Source organism: Crotalus tigris, unplaced genomic scaffold, assembly GCF_016545835.1.
Source record: "Crotalus tigris isolate CLP2741 ecotype Arizona unplaced genomic scaffold, ASM1654583v1 scf7180000022970.308977840:1548163, whole genome shotgun sequence".
NCBI lineage: Eukaryota > Metazoa > Chordata > Lepidosauria > Squamata > Viperidae > Crotalus > Crotalus tigris.
The window spans coordinates 1,875,750-1,894,097 of record NW_024099557.1 but is presented as its reverse complement, the minus strand read 5'-3'; the positions used below and the strand labels follow the sequence as shown (position 1 = coordinate 1,894,097).

At 41.6% G+C, this 18,348-nt stretch overlaps 1 protein-coding gene across 5 annotated transcripts in view; it reads left to right on the top strand.

Annotated features, from left to right (window-relative positions):
• The window catches only part of SBNO2 (strawberry notch homolog 2), a 142,927-nt gene that overhangs the window by 24,531 nt on the left and 100,048 nt on the right, over positions 1 to 18,348 (top strand). For all 5 annotated transcript variants that reach the window (XM_039319253.1, XM_039319254.1, XM_039319255.1 and 2 more), the window contains one exon: positions 15,916 to 16,140. In XM_039319253.1, coding sequence (XP_039175187.1) covers positions 16,012 to 16,140 — 129 coding nt within the window. In that variant the 5' untranslated portion in view covers positions 15,916 to 16,011. The remainder of the gene's footprint in view (positions 1 to 15,915; positions 16,141 to 18,348) is intronic.

The following is an 18,348-nucleotide window of genomic DNA, read 5'->3' as shown; positions in this document are numbered from 1 at the left end:
TTCAATGGATACTTGGGAACTTATTTGGATAAGAAATGTTAAATTCACACAAGCGCAAAATTTAAGAGAGAATTTTTATAAGATGTTTTATAGATGGCACCTTGACCCAAAGAAAATGTCCATTATGTACCCTAATCTACAGCCGAAATGCTGGAGATGTGGATATTTGGATGCTACCTATTACCATATTTGGTGGACGTGTAAGCATATAAAAGCTTTTTGGATTAAGATATGGTGGAATATTCAAAGAATTTTTAAAAGAAGGGTAAAATTTACTCCGCAATTATTTTTACTAGGTATTGTTATTGACTGTGATGCTAAGGAGGTTATATTGATGTTAAATTTGATTACAGCCGCTAGGTTGTTAATAGGACAATATTGGAAGAAGGAATCTTTGCCTACTTTACAAGAATGGTTTCATAAAGTTTCGTATTTGGCAGAAATGGCAAAGATTTCGGCTTTCTTAAAGGAGCAATCTCAAGAAAAATTTTTTGCGGTATGGGAAAAATGGATAAATTTTATACAACATAATTTGGATATGGAAAAATATTATTTAGCCTTTTTATAATTTGTAATGATTGTTTTTTCTTTCTTTCTTTCTTCTTTTTCTTTTTTATATATATACATTTTTAATGTATTATTATTCATATATTTTTTTTTTTATATATATATATGCTTTATTTTTCGTCTACTTTCTTCTTTCTTCTTTCTCTCTCTCTCTTCTCTTTTTATTTTTTATTTTTTTTCTTTTTTAGTATATATTATTCATTTTAAAGTTTATGTTATGTATATTATTTCTATATATATTATTACTGTGATTTTTATTATTATTATTAATTATTTTATAAATTGCAAATGTTATTTTTAAAATATTTGTTAAATAATCCTATATTCAGTTCTGGGAAGTCGGGGGGGGGGGGTGGGGTGGTTGGGGAGGGGGGGGTGGATTTTTATTTGTAAAACTTTTGAAAAATTTCAATAAAAAAAAAAAAAAAAAAAAAAATCTATCCATTTTTCCCATACCACAAAAAACTTCTCTTGCGATTGATCCTTTAAAAAAGCCGAAATCTTTGCCATTTCCGCCAGATAGGATACTTTAAAAAACCACTCTTGCAAAGTAGGCAAAGATACCTTCTTCCAGTATTGCCCTACTAACAACCTTGCAGCTGTAATTAAATTTAACATCAATATAACCTCCTTAGTATCACAATCGGTAACAATACCTAGCAAAAACAATTGTGGGGTAAATTTTACCTTCCTTCTAAAAATTCTTTGAATATTCCACCATATCTTAATCCAAAAGGCTTTTATATTTTTACACGACCACCAAATATGGTAATAAATAGCATCCAAACAACCACATCTCCAACATTTGGGCTGTAAGTCAGGATACATACGAGACATTTTTTGTGGATCAAGGTGCCATCTATAAAACATTTTATAAAAATTCTCCCTTAAGTTCTGGGCTTGTGTAAATTTAACATTTCTCACCCAGATGATTTCCCAGGTATCTAGTAGAACTGGTTCACCAAAATTTTGTGCCCATTTAATCATACATTCTTTAATTAATTCTGGTTCTGAGTCCAATTCTACTAGCAACCCATAAATTCTCTTAATATGAGTTCGTCTTTGATCTTTTACTTGTTTAACAAAATTTTCATCTTCTCCAAGCAAGCCCACATTACGATCTATCTTCCATCTGTCCGCTATTTGTCTGTACTGAAACCATGAATATATAATATTTTCTTGTGCTAAATGTTCCAAAGATTTTAACTGCCAAATTTTACCATCCCATCTAAGCAATTGTGCATAAGAAACACTATCCATCTTAACTCCTCTCCTTATCCCCTCTATCGCATGCCAAGGTATAGCCCATAATGGCATTTTAGAATCACTTCTGTAGTATTTCCTCCAAACCCGAAGTAAATTACTAGCGGTGTGGAGATCATTCTCTCTTCCTCTCTCTCTCTCTCTCTCTCTCTCTCTCTCTCTCTCTCTCTCTCTCTCTCTCTCTCTCTCTCTCTCCTCAAGACATGCTCTGAGCTTTGTGCGGCCAAACCTCTACAGCCATTTGTCAGAGTCAGCCAAAAGCTTTATCAATGCAACTAATTAAATGCTGCTTCTTCAAGGAACTGCTCTTGCCTATTAAATGCGCCCCAGGTAATTGGATACAGCCCCACAGGGATTGTATTTCGGGGTCATAATGGAAATAATTCACAAGGAAGCGTGAGTCAGCAGAGTTTTAGTTGTGCACCTGCTGGCTGGCTGCAGGGTTCTTCGATTCAATTTCAGTTCAGGTGGAAGGGACCTTGGAGGTCTTCTAGTCTAAACTCCTGCTCAGCCAGGAGACCCTATGTCATTTCAGACACATGGCTGTCTGTTTTTTTTTCGTGAAACCTTCCACCGATGGAGCACCCACGAGTTCAGAAGAGAAGATTAATTGATTAATTGATTAATGGTTCTCAAGGTTGGGAAGTTTCTCCTTAGTTTCAGGTTGCTTCTCTCCTTAATTAGTTTCCATCCATTGTTTCTTGTCCTATAATAATAATAATAATACCAAAACAACTGGAACACCACTTGAACACCATTGGCATTGACAAATTCGCTATTAGTCAATTCCAAAAGGCGGCCTTACTAGGAACTGCTTCCATCCTGCGACGATATCTGTAGTACCATCAAACATCCACATCTGCCCATCCTAGGTCCTTGAGAAGGACTCGATAGGTAGACAAAAATGCCAAATCCAGTCTGAACATCTGGCTGACTGTGCAATGACTAATAATAATAATAATAATAATAATAATAATAATAATAATAATAATAATAGACCAACCTGAATGTGGCATGGATTGACTACAAAAAGGCATTTGACTCTCTGCCACATGATTGGATAATCAAGTGCCTAGAAATAACAGGAGTCAGTAGAAACATCAGAAAATTTGTGCAAAAATCGATGGCACAATGGAAGACACAGTTGCAGATGAATGGTGAGAAGCTGGGAGAGGTTAATATCAAGAGAGGAATATTTCAAGGAGATTCATTATCACCATTACTATTTGTAATTGCACTGTTTCCTCTGTCAACAATACTGAATAACTCAGGACATGGTTATCAAACATCAAAAACATCTGCTAGACTATCCCACCTCCTTTACATGGATGATCTGAAGCTGTATGGAAAAACATCATCTGAAATAGAATCGCTGCTCAACACTGTCCGTATATATAGCCAAGATATTGTAATGGAGTTTGGCTTGGACAAATGTGCCACACTTACTATCAAACAAGGAAAAATAGTGAAAACTGAAGGAATCAAGATGCCCCACGAAAATAACATTAAGAGTCTGGATGAGGAAGAGTACTACAAATACTTGGGTATCCTTCAAGCTGACAACATCAAGCACACTGAAGTCAAGAAAAAGATTAGAGGTGAATACATCAAGAGAGTGAAGAAGATCTTAAAATCCAAACTCAATGGAGGAAATACCATAAAGGCAATCAACACCTGGGCAATCCCAGTCATTAGGTACACAGCTGGAATAGTGGACTGGACTCAAGCAGAACTAAAAGCAATGGATAGGCAGACCAGAAAAATAATGACAATGAATCACACCCTTCATCCACACAGTGACATTGATAGACTTTATCTACCAAGGCAAATAGGTGGGCGTGGAATGCTACAAGTACATCAGATGGTTGAAGAAGAAAAAATGGCTTTGGAAGAATATCTGAAGAACAATGATGAAGATGCACTGAAATTAGTATATCAGGAAGGCTTACTAGCTACTGGAGAGACCAAACTGGCCTACAAGAAAGACCAAATGAAGAACAGAATAGAGGCATGGGAAGACAAAGCACTACATGGCCAATACATGAAAAAAATAGCTGGGAAAGCAGATAATAATAAAACCTGGCAATGGCTAAGAGCAGGAAAATTGAAGAAAGAGACCGAGGGACTAATTCTGGCTGCACAAGACCAAGCCTTAAGGACAAATGCATACAAAGTCAAAATTGAGAAGACAGCAACAGACAGTAAGTGCCGCCTATGCAAAGAAGCTGAAGAAACAGTGGACCACTTGGTAAGCTGTTGCAAGAAGATTGCACAGACTGATTACAAGCAGCGGCATGACAAAGTAGCAACAATGGTGCATTGGAAGATCTGCAAAAAATATCATTTGCCTGTAAGCAAAAACTGGTGGGATCATAAAATAGAGAAAGTCATAGAAAATGATAAAATTAAACTGCTCTGGGACTTCAGAATTCAAACAGACAAGCACCTGCAACATAACACCCCAGACTTAACAATTGTCGATAAGAAAGACAAAAAAGTCTGGATAGTGGACGTGGCAGTGCCTGGAGATAGCAGAATAGAAGAGAAAGAACTGGAGAAGATAACAAAATACAAAGACCTACAAATAGAAATAGAAAGACTGTGGCAAAAGCAAGCAAGGGTAGTACCAATAGTCATAGGCTCCTTGGGTGCAATCCCAAAACAACTGGAGCACCACTTGAACACCATTGGCATTGACAAATTCGCTATTAGTCAATTGCAAAAGGCGGCCTTATTAGGAACTGCTTCCATCCTGCGACGATATCTGTAATACCATCAAACATCCACATCTGCCTATCCCAGGTCCTGGGTAAGGACTCGATAGGTAGACAAAATGCCAAATCCAGTCTGAACATCTGGCTGACTGTGCGATGATTGATAATAATAATAATAATAATAATAATAATAATAATAATAATAATAATAATAATAATACAGCAGAATAAACGAGAAAGAACTGGAGAAGATAACAAAATACAAAGATCTACAAATAGAAATAGAAAGACTGTGGCAAAAACAAGCAAGGGTAGTACCAATAGTAATAGGCTCCTTGGGTGCAATCCCAAAACAACTGGAGCACCACTTGAACACCATTGGCATTGACAAATTCGCTATTAGTCAATTGCAAAAGGCGGCCTTACTAGGAACTGCTTCCATCCTGCGACGATACCTGTAATACCATCAGACATCCACATTTGCCTATCCCAGGTCCTGGGTAAGGACTCGATAGGTAGACAAAATGCCAAATCCAGTCTGAACATCTGGCTGACTGTGTGATGATCCATAATAATTAGTAGTAGTTAGAAAGGACCTTGGAGGTCAATCAACTAGTCCAACCCTATACTATTTCAGACAGGAAACCTATACTATTTCAGACAAATGGCTGTCCAGTCTCTTCTTAAAAATTTCCAGTGTTGCAGCATTCTCAGCTTCTGGAGGCAGTTGTTCCACTGATTAATTGTTTTAACTGTCAGAAAATTTCTCCTTAGTTCTAGGTTGCTTCTCTCCTTGATTAGTTTCCATCTTCTTGTCGTGCCTTCAGGTGCTTTGGAGAAGAGCTTGACTCCCTCTTCTTTGTGGCAGCCCCTGAGACACTGGAAGACTGCTATCATGTCATCCTTAGTCATTCTTTTCTCTAGACTGGCCAAACCCAAATCCTGCAATCATTCTTCATAGGTTTTAGTCTCCAGGCCTTCCTTTAATCGTCTTAGTTGCTCTTCTCTGCACTTTTTCCAAAGTCTCCAGCATCTTTTTGGTAATATGGTGATCAAAACTGGACGCGCTATTCCAGATGTGGCCTGGCTAAGGATTTATAAAGCAGTTCTTGAGCTGATATGACTTCACTCTCCTTTGGTGCAGCATCACGGATAGTTCAGCAGCCAGCTTTGTGTTGGAGATTGGGTGTGGGGTGGGTGGGGAGGATTCTCAGACACATCAGATAGGTTAGTCCTCAACTTGCAACCATTCCATTAGTGATCATTTCAAGTTACAGAGGCACTGAAACAAATGATTTATTGACCATTCTTTTGCCTGACACCTTCTCTCTGGTCACGTGATCAAAATTCAGGTGCTTGGCAGCTGGCATGTATTTATGATGGCTGCAGTGTCCCAGCGGCCATGTGATCACCTTTTGTGATCTTCTGACAAGCAAAGTCAATGGGGAAATGAGAGTCACTTGAAAACCATCCTATAACTTAACTGTGGCGATTCACTTAAGACAGGGGTCTTCAAACTTGGCCCTTTTATCACTTGTGGACTTCAACTCCCAGAATTCCTCAGTCAGCGTATGCTGGCTGAGGAATTCTGGGAGTTGAAGTCCACAAGTCATAAAAGGGCCAAGTTTGAAGACCCCTGACTTAAGATCCGTGTCAAGAAAAGTGGTAAAATGGGGCAAAAATTCACATCCCTGTCTTGCTTAGCAATGGAAAGCTTGGGCTCAATTGTGGTCATATGTTGAGGACTACCTATGTATCATTTTATCCTGTCCCAAAGGTGCTTTTTTTTTCAGGAGGCAACTGGACTTTCTTGTTTTTCTTTGAAGACATTTCGCTTCTCATCCAAGAAGCTTCTTCAGCTCTGACTGGATGATGGAACTGATGATGAAGCTTCTTGGATGAGAAGCGAAACGTCTTCAAAGAAAAACAAGAAAGTCCAGTTGCCTCCTGAAAAAAAAAAAAAAAAACACCTTAGGGACAATCGTGACCTGGATGACTGAGAAACTCCATAGACATAGACAGTGGAACAGCTTGCCTCCAGAAATCGTGGGCGCTCCATCACTGGAAATTTTCAAGAAGAGACTGGACAATCACCTGTCTAAGATGGTATAGGTCAGGGGTAGGCAACCTTGGCTCTTTTATGACTTGTGGACTTGAACCAGCATGGCTCAGCTGGGAAACCTCTCCCTTTCCCCTCAGCATGGCTGGCTCAGGAATTCTGGGAGTTGAAGTCCACAAGTCATAAAAGAGCCAAGATTGCCTACCCCTGGTATAGGTTCTCCTGCTTGAGTAGGGGGCTGGACTAAAAGACCTCCAAGGTCCCTTTCAGCTCTATTCTGTTCTGTTCTGTTCTGTTCTGTTCTATTCTATTCTTCTATTCCATTCCATTCCATTCTCCTCCCTTTGAATCTGTCCATGTAGGCAGCTCAGCCCTTCCTGATCTGGTGGTCTCCAGATGCTTTGATATTATTTAAAATTCTGGTTTATAGTCCTAAAACATCCAGGAGTAAATCTTCCTTGGCTCTTGAGCTAATCTGCATTACGTATTTCTTCCTGCTGCAGGGGTCAGAATTCCAAGAATTTGATTTTTATCAGCAACCGGAATTTAAATAATCAAGGTCTTGGCTTTAAAAATAAGACAACTCGGAAGCTCTTGATTGTAGGTCAGAGTACTGCCGACAAGGTCTCATGGCGAGTCCATGGCCAGATCATGTGACCCTGGGATACTGCAACGGTCATAAATTTGAGCCAGTTACCAAGCCTCTGAATTTTGATCACATGACTATGGTGATGCTACACCTGTCCTGCCTTCAGGCGCTTTGGAGAATAGCTTGACTCCCTCTTCTTTGTGACAGCCCCTGAGATCTTGGAAGACGGCTATCGTGTCCCCCCTTGTCCTTCTCTTCATTAAACTAGACCTACCCAATTCCAGCAACCGTTCCTTATATGTTTTAGCTTCCAGTCCCCTAATCATCTTTGTTGCTCTTCTCTGTACTCTTTCTAGAGTCTCAGCATCTTTTTTACATCGTAGTGACCAAAACTGGATGCTACATTCCAAGTGTGGCCTTCCCAAGACATTGTAAAGTGGTATTAACACTTCACGTGATCTTGATTCTGTCCCTCTGTTAATGCAGCCCAGCACTGTGTTGGCCTTTTTGGCAGCTGCAGCAGCACACAGCTGGCTCCTATTTGAGTCCCAAATTTCCATTGCTAAGCCAAGCAGTTGTTATGAGTTTTGCTCCATTTGACGACCTTTATTCCCCATAGTTGTTAAGCGAATGACTGCACTTCTTAAGTGAAACACACAGTCGTTAAGTGAATCCAGCTACACCCCCCCCCCATTGACTTGTTGGAAGCCGGCTCGGAAAGTTACAGGTGGTGATCAGGACACTGCAACCGTCATAAATATGAGCCAGTTGCTAAACATCTGAATTTTGATTACCTGATCATGGGGATGCTGGAAAGGTCTTAACTGTGAAAGACCGTGTTGCAACTTTGAACAGTCTCTAAACGAACGGTTGTAAGTCGAGGAACTACCTGTATTCGTCTAACTATTTAATTATTTTTATTTATTTAAATCATTTAGTCCAGGGGCCCCCAGCCCCGGAGCTGTGGACCAGTAGCAGTCTGTGACCTGTTGGGAACCAGGTCGCAGAAGCAGCAGGCGAGTGAGCAAAGCTTCCTCTGTGCAGGTGTGCCCCAAATGTGCTTTTTCAGGAGGCAACTGGACTTTCTTGTTTTCCTTTGAAGATGTTTCGCTTCTCATCCAAGAAGCTGGTCGTTTGCATTCTTTTGCACCTGTCTTCAACAGTGAAAGGACACAGGACAGAAAACATCCTGCTCCACACCCATTTGCCCCACTCAGGTGACCCCGAGGACACAGGTAAACCCCCAAGTGGCCCCAACAACTCTCTAGAAGAATGCAAATGACCAGCTGTCTGCAAGGAGTATAAATTCTTCCTTTCCCCATCATCCAGTCAGAGCTGAAGAAGGTTCTTGGATGAGAAGGACAATCAGTCAGTGGAACAGCTTGCCTCCAGAAATCATGGATGCTCAATCGCTGGAGGTTTTTAAAAAGAGACTGGACAATCACCTGTCTGAGATGGTATAGATCCTCCAGCTTGAACAGGGGACTGGACTAGAAGACCTCCAACATCCCTTCCAGTTCTATTCTATTCTATTCTATTCTATTCTATTCTATTCTATTCTATTCTATTCTATTCTATTCTATTCCATATTCCATATTCCATATTCCATATTCCATTCTTCTAATTCTATCCCATCCCATCCCATCCCATCCTATCCTATCCTATATTCCATTCCATTCCATTCTATTCTATTATATTCTATTCCACATTCCATATTCCATATTCCATTCCATTCTTCTAATTCTATCCCATCCCATCCCATCCCATCCTATCCTCTATTCTATTCTATTCTATTCTATTCTATTCTATTCTATTCTATTCTATTCTATTCTATTCTATTCTATTCTATTCTATTCTATTCTATTCTATTCCATATTCCATATTCCATATTCCATTCCATTCTTCTAATTCTATCCCATCCCATCCTACCCCATCCTATCCTATCCTATCCTATCCTATCCTATATTCTATATTCCATTCCATTCATTCTATTCCATATTCCATTCCATTCTAATTTTATCCCATCCTATCCTATCCTATATTCTATATTCCATTCCATTCCATTCTATTCTATTCCATATTCCATATTCCATTCCATTCTTCTAATTCTATCCCATCCTATCCTATCCTATATTCTATATTCCATTCCATTCCATTCTATTCTATTCCATATTCCATATTCCATATTCCATTCCATTCTTTTAATTCTATCCCATCCTATCCTATTCTATATTCCATTCCATTCCATTCTATTCCATTCTATTCTATTCCATTCCATTCCATTCCATTCCATTCCATTCTATTCCATTCTATTCCATTCTATTCTATTGAATTCTATTCTATTCTATTCTATTCTATAAACAAGAAAGTCCAGTTGCCTCCTGAAAAAGCATCTTTGGGACAACCACGAACTGGATGACTGAGAATCTCCATAGAAACTGTCCATGTGTGGGTTCTAGCTTGCACACCGAAGCCATTCCTCCCACCCCAGTCTGTGGAAGACAATTTTTCTTCTGAAACCGGTCCCTGGAAGCAGAAGGGCTGGAGACCGCTGATTCAGACAACCGCCCGTCTTACATCAAACTCTGGACATATTTCAATCACTATTGTGTGCCACACATTCAACACCCCCTTCTAGAGTTGGCCCAACTTGCTTTTACTTATTGGCCAAAGAGGAGATTGACCCTTCGCGGCAGAATAGGCCCCCCCCCAGTGAAAACCTAACTGCTCCAAGTTGTGGTGACAGCCAGCTAATGCAGAAGACCAGGAGAAGATTTTTCTTATTCTCCCTTATTGATTTTTCTCCCCTTCATAATAAGTTACCCTCCGTGAAACCGTAAAGTGAAGCTCGTCCTCTGCGGCTCTTACCGGAATCGCCGGCTCTAGATTTCCTATCAAATGCGGTTACAAACTTGGGAAAACAGAGGAGGGGGGGAAGCAAAATTGCTTACTTAAGACTTAGAAATTATGGGGTGGGCGAAAACCAGAAGGATCCAGCGATGTGCCAATAGCTTCACGTCAGTTTTTCAACCGCCCTGCACAGCTGCTGCTTTCTCCTCTGGTTTTCTGGTATCTCATTTGCTTTCCCGCAAAGCTACGGCTAATTTTACATTCATTGCGATAAATAAAGAATGACAACAATAAAATGCTGGGTCTTTTTGAGAGATGCAATAGGAATGGTTTTTAACTGCCTAATTAAGTCTCCCAGCAGGCGGCTGAGAGATGCTTCTCTGTCTGATTGGCCATGTAATAATAATATTAATAATAATAATAATAATAATAGTAACAGCAGCAGCAGCAGCAACAACAATATAATAATAATAATAATAGTTGGAAGGAACCTTGGAGGTCATCTAGTCCAACCCCCTGCTCAGGCAGGAAACCCTGTACCCTTTCAGACAAATGGCTGTCCAGTCTCTTCTTAAAAACTTCCAGTGTTGGAGCATTCAAAGCTTCTGGAGGCAGGTTATTCCGCTGATTAATTGTTCTCATTGTCAGGAAATTTCTCTTTAGTTCTAGGTTGCTTCTCTCTTTGATAAATTTCCATCCGTTGCTTCTTGTCCTGCCTTCAGGCGCTTTGGAGAATAGCTTGACTCCCTCTTCTTTGGGGCAGCCCCTGAGATATTGGAATACTGCTCTCATGTCCCCCCTCGCCCTTCTCTTCATTAAACTAGACATACCCAGTTCCAGCAACCGTTCCTCATACGTTTTAGCCTCCAGTCCCCTGATCATCTTTGTTGTTCTTCTCTGCATTCTTTCCAGAGTCTCAGCATCTTTTTTACATCGTGGTGACCAAAACTGGATGCCGTATTCCAAGTGTGGCCTTACCAAGGCATTGTAAAGTGGTATTAATACTTCTTGATTCTATCCCTCTGTTAATGCAGCCTAGCACTGTGTTGGCTTTTTAGGCAGCTGCAGCACAAGGCTGACTCCTATTTAAGTGATTGTCCACTAGGACTTACAGGATTTTACAGGTAGTCCTCGACTTAACAACCATAATTGAGCCCAGAATTTATGTCAAGTGAGTTTTGCCCCATTTTATGACTTTTCTTGCCACATAGTTAAATGAATCATTGTAGCTGTTAAGTTAATAATCCAATTGTTAATTGAATCTGGCTTCCCCCTTGAGTTTGCTTGTCAGAAGCTTGCAAAAGGTGTTCGCATGATCCCAGTAAACTGCAACAGTCATAAATATGAACCAGTTGCCAAGCATCCAAATCTTGGTCACGTGACCATGTGGATGCTGCAATGGTCATATGTATGAAAAATGATCTTCGGTAACTTTCAGCAGTCAGTAAATAAGCTGCTGTAAATTGAGACCACCTATATTAAGCAGTGGAACCACCTGCCTCCAGAAGCTTTGAATGCGCCAACACTGGACGTTTTTAAGAAGAGACTGGACAGCCATTTGTCTGAAATGGTATAGGGTTTCCTGCCTGAGCAGGGGGTTGAACTAGATGACCTCCAAGGTCCCTTCCAACTTTATTATTATTGTTGTTGTTGTTGTTGATCATCGCATAGTCAGCCAGATGTTCACACTGGATTTGGCATTTTTGTCTACCTATCGAGTCCTTCCCAAGGACCTGGGATAGGCAGATGTGGATGTTTGATGGTATTACAGATATCGTCACAGGATGGAAGCAGTTCCTAGTAAGGCCGCCTTTTGCAATTGACTAATGGCGAATATGTCAATGCCAATGGTGTTCAAGTGGTGCTTGCTTCAGTTGTTTTGGGATTGCACCCAAGGCACCTATTACTATTGGTACATTATTATTATTATTATTATTATTATTATTATTATTATTATTATTATTATTATTATTATATCTAATTATATATTAGAAGATTTAGGTACAAGTACAAGGTACAGCTAGTCCTTGACTTACAACAGTTCATTTAGTGACTGTTCAAAGTTACAATGATAGTGAAAAAAGTGACCTATGACCAGTTTTCCCACTTACGACCCCTGCAGCATTCCCAAGGTCATGTGATCAAAATCCAGATGCTTGGGAACTGACTCATATTTATGACGGTTGCGGTGTCTTGGGGTCCTGTGATCCCCTTTTGCGACCTTCTGGCAAGCAAAATCAAAGGGGAAGCCAGATTCACTTAACAACGTTATTAACTGCAGTGGATTCATTTAACCACAGTGGCAAGAAAAGTCGTAAAATGGGGCAAAACTCACTAAAAAAATGTCTCACTTAGTAACAGAAATGTTGGGCTCAACTGTAGTCGTAAAGTTGAGGACTACCTGTCGCCCTCGATTTACGAGAGTTTGTTTGGTGACTGTTCAACGTTACAGTGGGGCTGAAAAAACGTGGCTTACGACCGTTTTTAGCAGATGCTCATTGGCTGAATTTAGTCCAGTCCCTCCCTCTCAACCCAAGTACCAATCAGGTGTAGGGAAGGGTCTGAACCTGAAATGGAGGAGAACCAGCTTCCAGTCCCCCTCAGATTTTAGGCCAGTCCCTCCTTCACCCACAGCCAGTTAGGAGTAATGAAGATTAGATGGATTAGTTGGATTAGAAGCAACAAGGTTTATTTTTCTACAAGTTTTCTTTCTTCACAGTAAGAACTTTACAAAGTTTCTAGTCCCTAAGTTGCACAGAGAATCTGTGGCCAGCACTTGGGAAGATCTGGAGAGTCCCTGCACAAAGTACAGGCAGTCCTTGACTTACAACAGTTTGTTTAGTGCAGTGGTTCTCAACCTTTTTATACGGCGACCCCGGTCATAAGGACGCGCATGCGTGGCGCGGCGTGCATGCGCGGCGGCGCCCCCATGCGTGGCACGGCGTGCATGCGCGGTGGCGCCCCCATGCGCGGCACGGCACAAATGCGCGGCGGCACCCCCGTGCACAACATGCATGCGCAGCGCCCCCATGTGCGGCACGGCGTGCATGCGCGGCGGCACACCCATGCGCAGCACGCATGCGCGGTGCCGCCAGCTGAGAAAAAATGGCGGATCGCGTTGTTTGGCGACCCCCGTGAAATGGTCGTTCGACCCCAAATGGGGTCGCGACCCACAGGTTGAGAACCGCTGGTTTAGTGACTGTTCAAACACTGTAAAGCGGTATATAAGTCTAAGTGCAATGATTGCTATCCTGAATTGGTTAGCACAGCAGTCCTCAAACCTTTTTGGCTTGGCACACGGAGGGGGGGGAGAGAAGGGTGAGTTCCCGCCGCTCGTTCGACTGAAGCTGCACACACTTGCATGGCCGGTTCAGAATGGGTCGTGACCCGGTAGCGGGCCAATGGTTCAGAGGTTGGGGACCCCTGCCTTAGCATGCTATATCAGGGGGTCCTCAACCTTGGCAATTTGAAGACTTGTGGACTTCAACTCCCAGAATTCCTGAGCCGGCATAGCTCAGCATGGAAACCTCTCCCTGCCTCCTCAGCATGGCTGGCTCAGGAATTCTGGGAGTTGAAGTCCATGAGTCATAAAAGAGCCAAGGTATAGGGCTTCCTTCCTGAGCAGGGGGTTGGCCTAGAACAGGGGTAGGCAACCTTGTCTCTTTTATGACTCATGGACTTCAACTCCCAGAATTCCTGAGCCATCATGGCTCAGTTTGGAAACCTCTCCTTTTCCCCTCAGCATGGCTGCCTCAGGAATTCTGGGAGTTGAAGTTTGCCTACCCATGGACTAGACAATGTTGAACACTGACCTGTCACCCAAAATATCATGGTTCTGTCATCTCTGACACAAATGTCATAGGTTTGCCACCACGGGTCAGACTGCGAATTTAGAAATTATCCTGGGAGAGGTGAATAGGAAGCTACTTACATGCTTTTGCCAAGAAAACATGATGGATGTATCCATGAAAAATCAAGCTCAGTTTGTATAAATCTTAAAAATAAAAAAAATAGCTGTCATTTTTTTTTTTTTTTTGCGGTGTGCTTGACAATTTCCGATCACAAAGGGACTTATTCAAGAAAATGTTCTAAATAATTTTATTTCTATTTTTTAAATAATACTATAATTGAAAGCAATTATAGGAATATTTGATGCATACAGTTTGATACATACAGTTGAGATCAATTTTCTTTTTATTGCCGGTAGAGGAGACTGCAGTTATGCTGGATTTCTTGGAAATTTTTCCAGTCTCCTCAAATGGTCTGGAATATAATTAAGCATTATTGATGCCTTATTTTAGTCAGATAACTTAAAAATTACCCCAGATTAATTTCGAAGGTACAAAATTATCTTAACTTCTCTTCCTTTAGCCCAAAGCATTTCTAAGAATACTGAATGTTTTTTATTCAAATTAAATGACATGCACTAAATGAGTTTTAAATAGCCCAGCAAGTCAAGATTTATTTGCAAGTTGTAGCAGTTCCAACATATTATTTCAGTTAAAAAAAAAAGGGATTTTGAAAAGTTGCCAAACTTATTATTTCCTTTCTTGATATATTTTAGACGGGAGAAAATAATACTTTGAAAATGAAACCGTATAAATCTCAGTACAGGTAGTCCTTGACTTACAACAATTCATTTAGTGACTGTTTTTCACACTTATGACCATTGCAGCATCCCCATGGTCACGTGATCCAAATTCAGACGCTTGGCAACTGATTCATATTTATGACGGTCGCAGTGTCCTAGGGTCTTCTAAACAGCTTTTGAGACCTTCTGACGAGCAAAGTCAATGGGGAAGTCAGATTCACTTAACTGTGTTACTAATTTAACTGCAGTGATTCACTTAACAACTGTGGCAAGGAAAGTCATAAAATGGGGGCAAAACTTGCATAACGAAATACATGCTGGTTGCCACACAAGTGAATGTTGATCATGGGTTTGGGAGGTGCTGCGATGGCCGTAAGTGTGAACACCAGCCGTAAGTCACTTTATTCAATGTCGTCGTAACTTTGAATGGTCATCAAACCAACGGTTGTAAGCCATGGGCTACCTGTACAGGTAATCCTCAACTTATGATCACAGTCGAGCCCCAAATTTCCGTTGCTAAGCGAGACACTGAGTTTTGCCCCATTTTACGACCTTTCTTGCTAGGGTGGTTAAGCAAACCATGCGGTCTTTAAGCAAATCTGCCTTCCCCCACTGACTTTGCCTGTTGGGAGCCTGCTGGGGAAGGTTGCAAAAGGTGATCGTAATTATAAATATAAAGCATTAAATTTGAATATTAATGGGAAACTAAAAATTGGGAAAAACTAACTAGGACATTGATTGTCTAAACGGTTTGAATGTTAAAATAACTGGGATACGTGTAGACTAAAAATTATTGATAAATGTAAGAAAGTTATTTTTATTTATTATAATAAAGAACTGTATTAATTTAAATATGAGGCAGTAAATACCAGGGGGGAAAGAGAGGAAATATTTGATGTAACGGTTTGAGGTCTGTACTAAAGATATTTCTATGTTATTGAATTGTTGATCTGGTCAGCCGCCACGTTGCTTTTCAAATATTTAAGTGTAAAACTAGAAAATCAGTAACATTTTCAAAAAAAAAAAAAAAAAGGTGATTGCGTGACCCCAGGACAGGACAGCTAATCACAAATACATGCCGGTTGCCGAACACGTGAAAAGTTGCTTATGAAATTGTCGGAATGCTGCAGCAGTCGTAACTGTGAAGACCGGTCATAAGTCCCTTTTTCCAGTGCCGTTGTAACTCGGAGCAGTCGCTAAACAAATGGTTGTAAGTCGAGGACCCCCTGTCATGCAATTTGCTATGTTCCTAATCTTTTTCCTTTCCTTTTTCTCCCGTCAGGACATGTTGCAAAGAAAAGGGCTGAGATAAAGGCTCTCTTTGTACCTCCAGAGACCAGCTGACTTCGGATTCCTCCATGAAACAGCACAAAGCCTGATGCCCGCTTTGCCCCTCACCATGGACAGGGGGAGGAGTTACCACCCGCCATGTACGCACCAGCAGCCCGCAAACACACTGTATAGGACACCCACCCTTCAGACCCAGCTGGGCTTGCCTATCCCCGAGGTGAGAGTTCCTGGAAGAGCAGTCCTCAGCTGTAAGGGATTTAGCCACATGCCAGTTTTTCTAAGCTTATCACTCACCACAAGACTTGGTTCACTTCTTGCACCAAGTCCTACTTTGCTTAGTCTTGATTTAGCTGGCTGCCTACGTTGTGCTAAACCACAGATCATGGTTTACCAAGCTGCAGCCAAGATTTCTGCTGCTTATTGAGACATCCCCTGCCACGTTGGCCAAGCGGATCGTTGTTACATGAACCTGGCTTCCCCACTAACTTTGCTTGTCAGAAGGTCGCAAAATGGAAAATCACATCACACACACACACACACACACGGGACCCTGCAACCTGTCATAAATATGAGTAAATTGCCAAGCAATTTGGGTCACATAGCTGTGGGGATGCTGCAATGGTCGCAAGTGTGAAAAATGGTCCTAACTTGCTTTTTTCAGTGGCGTTGTAACTTTGAACGGTCACTAAATGAACTGAAGTCGGGGATTACTTGTGTAAACCTCTAGGATGAGAGCACCTGCAGATGGTCTTCCGAATTCAGTCTTGGCCAACAGAAAGAGAGAGAGACCCTAGTTGTGAAGCTAGGTTATCTTCCACTCTGTTTTGATGAGCCCAGAGATGCAGAGAGGGGCCCCCTTCTGTCCACTGAAAGACATGCCTTTAAAATGCAACAAGCCTTTTCTTTGAGCACAACCACATGACTCAAAGACAGTGTTTTCCTGACCTTAGCAACTTTAAATTATGTGGACTTCAACTCCCAGAATTCCCCAGTCCAGGGGTAGGCAACCTTGGCTCTTTTATGACTCGTGGACTTCAACTCCCAGAATTCCTGAGCCAGCACAGCTCAGCATGGAAACCTGTCTCTTTCTCCTCAGCATGGCTGGCTCAGGAATTCTGGGAGTTGAAGTCCACGAGTCATAAAAGAGCCAAGGTTGCCTACCCCTGACTTTGGGTTTTGCTGATTAGATAAGTTTGTTATTATAGAAATAGCTAGGACAGGGTTAGGCACAGCTCAGCATGGAAACCTCTCCCTGTCCCCTCAGCATGGCTGGCTCAGGAATTCTGGGAGTTGAAGTCCACAAGTCATAAAAGAGCCAAGGTTGCCTATCCCTGCCCCAGTCAGCCATGCTGGCTGAGGAATTCTGGGAGTTGAAGTCCACATATCTTCAAGTTGCCAAGGTTGGGAAACTAAGAAAAGGCTCATATGGTTGTTGCAGACCAGGTGCTAGAACTGTTCCTCACTGTGTCCTCAACTTACTACGGTTTATTTACTGATGGTTTGAAGTTAAAGCAGTGCTGAGAAAAATGACTTATGACCCTTTTTTTTTACACTTATAAGCATTGCAATATCCTCATGGTCATGTGATCAAAATTCAGATGCTCGGCAACTGACTTATGACAGTTGCCGTGTCCCGGAGTTACGTAATCCCCTTTTGCGACCTTCTGACAAGCAAAGTCAATGGGGAAGTCAGATTCACTTAACAACCGTGTGACTAACTTAACCATTGCAGTGACTCACTTGACAACGCTCGCAAGAAAGGTCGTAACATGGGGCAAAACTCACTTAGCAATTGTCTCACCAACAGAAATTTGGGGCTCAATTGTTGTAAGTCAAGGACTACCTGTATTTCTTGCCACCAAAAACACACAGCCCTAATACCTCTGCCCCTAGATCAGTGGTTCTCAACCTGTGGGTCGGGACCCCATTTGGGGTCGAACGACCATTTCACGGGGGTCGCCAAACAACGCAGTCCGCCATTTTTTTCCCCTTTTCCTTAGCTGTGCTACTCCCTTTTATTCTATTGGCTTTTGAAAGCCAATAGAATAGACTCTCTTGAATAGAGTCTAATTCTATTGGCTTTCAAAATCCAATAGGAATTGTCCAGGCTGTCTCTGCCCTGCTGAGCCCGCCAAAATTCCCATTCTGCAAACGGTGCTGCACCAGTTGAGTAGTCCTCGACTTAACGACCGATTGAGTAGTCCTCGACTTACGACTGGTTGGGGGTCGCGGCATTAAAAAGGTTGAGAACCACTGCCCTAGATACTTTAGGGCAGGGGTCTTCAAACTTGGCCCTTTGACGACTTGTGGACTTCAGCTCCCAGAATTCCTCAGCCAGCGTGCCTGGCTGAGGAATTCTGGGAGTTGAAGTCCACAAGTTGTCAAAGGGCCAAGTTTTTGAAGACCCCTGCTTTAGGGCTTGGAA